Here is a 7,266-nt window from a genome sequence, read left to right as displayed (position 1 = left end):
CCTCGCCTGTTTTCTTCCCCCCCTCTCTTCTCCTCCTCCTCCTCCTTCCCTCTCTTCCTCCCCTCTCTCTCTCCTCTTCCTCCCCTCTTTTCCTCCTCTCTCTGTTCCTCCCCTCTCCGTTCCTCCTGTTCCTCCCCTCTCCACTCCTCTCTTCTCCTCCTCCTTTCCTCTCTTCCTCCCCTCTCTCTCTCTCCTCTTCCTCCCCTCTTTTCCTCCTCTCTCTGTTCCTCCCCTCTCCGTTCCTCCTGTTCCTCCCCTCTCTTCCTCCCCCCTTTCTCTTTCCTTCTCCTCCTCCTTCCCTCTCTTCCTCCCCTTTCTCTCCCCTCTCTTCCTCTCTCTCTCTGACTCTCTCTCTCTGCCCTCTTCTTGTCTCTCTTGTTAAGCTGTTTAAGGATCTCTTAGCTCAGAGATGAATGGATGGAAGATGCACTGCTGGAGTGAGCATCCTATTGTGAAGCACTGAATAGCATGTCAGCCTTGTAGTTTTGACAGCTCTCAGCACCACTTAGTATTTGCACTGCTCCTAATGACCTTTTTCAAAAAATATATATCTCTCATTCTTTGTATTTTCTCTCTCTCTAACATGTTCTCCCTTTGCCATCCTCCCCCTTTTCTCTCTCCCACTCTCACTCTCTGTTCTGTGAAGTTGCAAGGTGGGCAGAGCTTTTCCAGCCATTTTCTTCGTTTAATCTGAGGATCTAATAAGATGTCTGTATTGAATACTTTAATGTATTGTGTCATAACAATACCATACTGCAAAGATTTGTATACTGATTTATTTTCTAGTCCTAGTGTCTAAAACCAGTCTCTCTTTCTCCCTCTCTCTCTTCCTCTCCCTCTGCCTCCCCCTCTCCCTCTCCATCCTTTTCTTTCCCTTCCTCTCTCTCTCCCTTCCTCTCCCTCCCCCTCTCCCTCTCCATCCTTTTCTTTCCCTCCTTCCTCTCTCTCTCCCTTCCTCTCCCTCCCCCTCTCCCTCTCCATCCTTTTCTTTCCCTCCTTCCTCTCTCTATCCCTTCCTCTCTCTATCCCTTGCTCCCTGCAGTACGTTGACCATAGATGGCATTAGCCAGGAGGACGAGGCCATCTACCAGTGCATAGCGGAGAACAGTGCGGGCTCGACGCAGGCCAGCGCCAGGCTGACGGTGCTCTGGGCGGACGGGCTGCCCGGTGTGCCCACCCAGGTGCAGGCGCAGGCCCTCTCGCCCACCGCCATCCAGGTGTCCTGGAAGGAGCCCGAGCAACACACGCAGGACATCATCGGCTATGTGCTGCACATCCGCAAGACCGCAGGTGAGTCATTTGCGCACGGAGGCACGCACGCGCGCACACACACACACACACACACACACACACACACACACACACACACACACACACACACACACATACACACACACACACACACACACACACACACACACACACACACACACATGCATATGCTCACACAAAACACTCACACATGCAAGCATACACACCCACATGCACATGCTCATATGCACACACCCATCTTTCACACACACATCTTGCACACACATGCTCGCACACACACAAACACTCACATACTGGCACATACACACACACACTCGCATATTTATTTACATAAACACATTTATCAAAAGCTATGTGTTCTATGCATCAGATTTCCCTACCACTCATTTAAATCATTTACACTGCTAACTGTAGGGGTTTATAGTGGTGTGTGGTGCTTGAGAAACAGTAAAGAAAAGCTCTTAACAGACGTGACACGCAGCGCAGGATTCTCCTGAGACCCATTCTCTATCTATCTATTGCCTCCATTTTATACCTCCAGATATACACACACACACACACACACACACACACACACACACACACACACACACACACACACACATCATCCATATGAGTGGGGTTGTGTCTGGAGGGGTTGTTGGAACACCTGTTTCCATGGCTATCCCGCGCGGCCATGATGATGGACATCTCCTCTAATGGCTGAAGCGAGAGAGGAGTCATTATGCTGCACTCCGTTAGTATGTTAATATGGAGGCGTTGGGGGGGGGGTGGTTACGGTACTGTCCACGCCGCTGTGATCGGATTTTGAAGCATAACTGAGCACCGAGCCGGCATCTCCAGGGTTGACGGTTGCTCGGCTACAGTATCAGATGGTTAATTAAGGGCCCTGGGGTCCGGCCAATGGAAGCGCAGCGTAATTATCTCACCAAGACAAGAAGCTGAGATACGGCTGGCCGGTGCCAGAGTCCAGGACCAGGGAACGCAGGGGTGGGATACACACATACTTACACACAAACATATACACACACATACATAGGGATATGTACACTCACACACACACACACACACTTACACACACACATGTACAATCACACATACACACAGGGATATGTACACACACACATACACACACACATACACACACACACACACACACACACACACACACACACACACACACACACACACACACACACACACACAGGCACACACACATGCACACAACATATATTTTATATCCACTGCAGCCCTTGGGCAAATGTTTGTATTATGGGGTGGTAATAACTATCAAGACAGAAAGCACACTATTACAGCTCCTGTTAAGCACACGCACATGTACACACGCTACACACACATGTGTGCACACATTTATTATCTGATGCTTAACCTCATCTTCTCTCTCTCTCTCTCTCTCTCTCAAACCCACACACACACACTTCTATTATTTTCCGCTTCCGCATTCTTTATACACTCACACACACACACACACACACAAACACACACACACACACACACACACACACACACACACACACACACACACACACACACACACACACACACACACACACACACACGTAAACAGACCCAGCAGAGATGGAGTACCAGGAGGCCGTGAGCAAGGCGACCCTCCTGCAGGTGGTGGGCGATCTAGAACCTTCCACCAGCTACACGTTCTACGTGAAGGCCTACACGTCCCGCGGGGCCAGCAAGCGCTCCGACACCACCGAGCAAAGCACGCTGGGAGAGGGTGTGTAGCAGCATACACAGATTCACTTTTACACACACACACACATACACACACACACATACACACATACACACATACACACGTATACATATGTAGTTTGTGTGTGTGTGTGTGTGTTTCTGCCTGGAATAGAAGCTATTACACAACACTGGGATAACTTATCCAATATATTATATATTATTAGATCATTTCATATTTAAAATTTGATACTCCAAAGACTGTATCCTAATAGTTTGTTTATGTGTGTGTGTGTGTGTGTGTGTGTGTGTGCGCGGGCGTGTGTGCGTGGGCGTGTGTGTGTGTGTGTGTGTGTGTGTGTGTGTGTGTGTGTGTGTGTGCGCGGTCGTGTGTGTGTGTGTGCGCGGGCGTGTGTGCGCGGGCGTGTGTGTGTGTGCGTGTGTGTGTGTGTGTGTCTGTGCGTGTGCAGTGCCAGCCCCCCCCTCTCTGTTCACGCGTGTGCTAAACAGCAGTGTGGTCCAGGCGGCCTGGGAGGCCTCAGCCAAGCTGGCCCAGCTGGAGGGCTTCCGGCTCTACTACCGACGGCTTCATGCCCCCACCTACACCGGCCCCCTCGTCTTCCCCAGGAACATCAGCCAGCACAACATCACACAGCTCGGTGAGGAAGAGTCTGTGTGTGTGTGTGTGTGTGTATGTGTATGTATGTGCGCGTGTGTGTTCACTGTGGTGCATCTTGAAGTACATCACTGGATGAGCAAACATCAGTGTATGTGCAAATGTGGGCCTGTGAGTAGGTGTGTGTGTGTGTGTGTGTGTGTGTGTGTGTGTGTGTGTGTTTGAGAGAGAGAGAGAGAGAGATGAAGAGGGTGTTGTTGGGATTGTCGAGGTAATTTTCATGTCATGACTGGCCTTGATTCTCACTCACACACACACACACCCTTCCCTGTCTCAGATCCGACGATGGTGTATGAGATCAAGATCCTGGCGTTCAACCAGCATGGTGAAGGCAATGCCACCACTCGTTTTGTGTCCCTCAAGGAGCCAGTGGAGAAATCAGGTGAGTTTTACCTTTTCTTTTACCTGTCATTCTCTTGTTCTTCCTCCTCCTCTTCCCCCTCTTCATCACACACACACACACACACACACACACACACACACACACACACACACACACACACACACACACATATACACACACAGACATACGGATGCAATTTGAAATACACACATTTCACTTTCCTAGATTACTTGTGCCATGTCATGATGGTGTAATAGTCTCACTTTTAGACAACAGCTTTGATAAATTGCTCATGATAAATTGTGTGTGTATGTCTGGTCTGTGTGTGTGTGTGTGTGTGTGTGTGTGTGTGTGTGTGTGTGTGTGTGTCTGTGTCCCTGCAGTGCTGAACCCTCCGTGTGACTGTGAGAAGGACGAGCCCAGTAAGAGCTCCACCACCGGCATCATTATCGGCATCCACATCGGAGTCACCTGCATCATCTTCTGTGTGCTCTTCCTCATGTTCAGCTACAGGGGCAGGTCAGTGTGTGTGTGTTTGTGTGTGTGTGTGTGTGTGTATCATCACCTCTTTCCCTCTCCCCAAGGCTGATGCTGTGTAAGATGTGTGTGTGTGTGTGTGTGTGTGTGTGTGTGTGTGTGTGTGTGTGTGTGTGTGTGTGTGTGTGTGTGTGTGTGTGTGTGAGTGTGTGTGTGTGTAACTTCACCTCTCACCCTCTCCCCCAGGCTGATGCTGTCTAAGACGTGTTTGTGTGTGTGTGGGTGTGTGTGTGTGAGTGTGTGTGCGTGTGCGTGTGCGTGTACGTGTGCGTGTGCGTGTGTGTGTGTGTGTGTTCGTATCCTCACCTCTCTCCCTCCCCCCAAGGCTGATGCTGTGTAAGACGGTGCAGGCCACCCCTCCCGTTGGTCGTGCGGTGGTCCTGGAGTCCTCCAGCTCTTCCCAGGGTGCACCGGGCCTCAACGGCTTCGCCCGGACAACCGTTGAGCTCCAGGGGAGTGCGTCCATGGCGACCAAGCCCCACGGAGAAGCCAATGAGATGGAACGACTCTTCCCAGGCACCTCCCACTTTGAAGGTCGCATGGACAGCACACACATGGTAAGAGAATGTGCGAGAGATAGAGGGAGGGAAAGAGAGAGAGAGAGAGAGAGAGAGAGAGACCGAGACCTAAGGAGAAGAGAGAGAAAGAGAGAATTAGGGAGAAAAGAGAGAGATAGAAAGATAGTGATAGAGAGAGAACAAAAGAAAACACAGAAAACTACACCCTCACACACACATTATCCCATCTGTTGTCCCTCAAACACACACCCACACAAATCACCACTAGCCATTCCTTATCCCTCTCTTTCACCTAGCTAATCTGTCATTCCCCCTACTGTTCCACTCATGCTGAGCCCTGCATATACACACATATACACACACACACACACATATACACACTGACTGACACGCACACACACACACAAACACACACAGCCCAGACCTGAAGCCTGGGGCCTGGAGCCTACAGTAGATCCCAGCTCATACACACACATGTGTACAGTATGTCCGCATGTGTGTGAGGAGTGGGGCTTATGTGAGGACTGGGGCTTGTTGGCGGTCATTCCAAGCTTAACCCCCTCTCTGAGTGTGAACGCTGGAGGGCAAACAGGATAGAGGGTTCGGACGACAGGAGATAAGTGCAGGGTGGTTCAAACAGTCAAAGTTCAGATACTTGCACTTCAAACCTTATACTTCAGTGTGACCCTTAAGGTATTAACTTGTACTGTGTGTGTCTCTGTGTGTGTGTGTGTGTGTTCGTCTTCGTCTGTCTCTCTATGTGTCTGTATGTGTGTGTGTGTGTGTGTCTTTTTGTGTGTGTGTCGGCCTTTTTCTGTGTGTGTGTGTGTGTGTGTTTGTGTGTCTTTTTGTGTGTGTGTCGGTCTATTTTTGTGTGTGTGTGTGTGTCTCTTTTTGTGTGTGTGTGGGTCTATTTCTGTGTGTGTGTGTGTGGCCAGATGGAGAGCTCCCTGGTGTCCTGCCCATTCAACGAGACGCAGATTTCCTCTCTGCCCCTGGACGAGCTGAGCCTGGTGGAGGAGCGAGAGACGCAGTTCCACCAGCTTCCTTTGGAGGGCGCCAGTGAGCAGGAACGAGGGTGATGAGAAGAAACATAACATGAAGGCCAGGGCTGGAGCGTTGCCATAACGACCAGTTCACAGACTCCTCACCTACTCAGGTCAACCCCAATACTCCCCCCTCCTCAGTTTGGTTTAGTCACCTCTATTTTTATTTGAAAGTTACTTTTTATTTTATTTTGTTTTGTTTTTAATTGTTTCCCTTGAGGGGGAAAAGATGGTGTTACCCTTGGAGATGTGGCCATTGTCTCGATTGTGGGTGTGGCCCTGCTCTGAACAGACAGGCTTAATCTCAGTAGCAGGTGGAGTGAAGAGTTTCTTTTCTTTGTTTCGTTTTATTTCTATGTTCTCAAATGCCAACAGCACACAGAATAGCGTCCCCACTCCCCCATTTGGGTCCTCTGTTCAGTAGAACACTAGAGGACGTCCTCTCTATGGTGCCATTGATATCTGTTCATATTTCAGATGCCTCTTGGTTTGTACTGAACTCCAGCTGCCTACTCTTAGCCTACCAATGATTCCACAACCCCTCCACTGGAGAATATGGCCTTCTCCTGGGGACAGGACCTGACTCCCCACACCCCCCGCCCCCAATCCAACCCCTCCCCCTCCCCTCGTCTCTCTCAGGATGCTCACTGATGGTGATGATATCAAAAAAATGGGTTTTCTAGTAGATGTCCTGCTCAGCAAAAACAGGCGTTAGTTTTTAGCTATGTGAAACGTAAGATTTTTTTGTTTTGTTTTGTTTTTGATTGTTGTTTTTTTTTTTGTTTGTTTTTTTGTTTTTTTTTGGTTGTTTGTTTAGTTTTGTAACAAATGCCTACCTCAACCGGAATGAATGTGTTTTTGGGAAGCCTTTTTGGGATCTTCGTCTTCCCGAGTGTTCTGTCACGTGTCATGTTTGAGCGAAAATGTCTGAGAGAAATTCTCTATGAGGAAAAGAATAAAAGAAGAAAGACAACAGGTGCCATACTACCTCAGATGACTCCAACACTCTCTCTTACGGCTCACAAACCATGAAAAGAGAAAATATTTTAAAAAAGATGAAAAAAAGTATCCAACATTTAGCACTTCTAAACGCCGAAGTTCATGTTCTACCTCAAAAGTTTAACAATGTTGATGTTGTTGTTGTCAATGTTGTTCATTTTGTCA

The 7,266-nt window shown here is 49.0% G+C and overlaps 1 protein-coding gene across 1 annotated transcript in view; it reads left to right on the top strand.

Annotated features, from left to right (window-relative positions):
- igdcc3 (immunoglobulin superfamily, DCC subclass, member 3) overlaps nt 1-6,138 on the top strand; it is a gene marked incomplete at its 5' end in the record, with an annotated part of 75,370 nt that extends 69,232 nt beyond the window's left edge. Inside the window, 7 exons of the mRNA XM_076292707.1 lie at nt 1,043-1,290; nt 2,861-3,025; nt 3,453-3,641; nt 3,936-4,040; nt 4,385-4,520; nt 4,864-5,095; nt 5,995-6,138. Of these exons, the coding sequence (XP_076148822.1) occupies nt 1,043-1,290; nt 2,861-3,025; nt 3,453-3,641; nt 3,936-4,040; nt 4,385-4,520; nt 4,864-5,095; nt 5,995-6,138 (1,219 nt within the window). The remainder of the gene's footprint in view (nt 1-1,042; nt 1,291-2,860; nt 3,026-3,452; nt 3,642-3,935; nt 4,041-4,384; nt 4,521-4,863; nt 5,096-5,994) is intronic.
- Nucleotides 6,139-7,266: the final 1,128 nt, after the last annotated feature.

Source organism: Alosa pseudoharengus, unplaced genomic scaffold (assembly GCF_046254945.1).
Source record: "Alosa pseudoharengus isolate Yale_2024_CS ecotype anadromous, Long Island Sound unplaced genomic scaffold, YU_APseudo_1.1 YU_APseudo_1.1_scf_19, whole genome shotgun sequence".
Lineage (NCBI taxonomy): Eukaryota > Metazoa > Chordata > Actinopteri > Clupeiformes > Clupeidae > Alosa > Alosa pseudoharengus.
The sequence above is the reverse complement of the archived record's forward strand: the minus strand, read 5'-3'. Positions and strand labels throughout refer to the sequence as shown.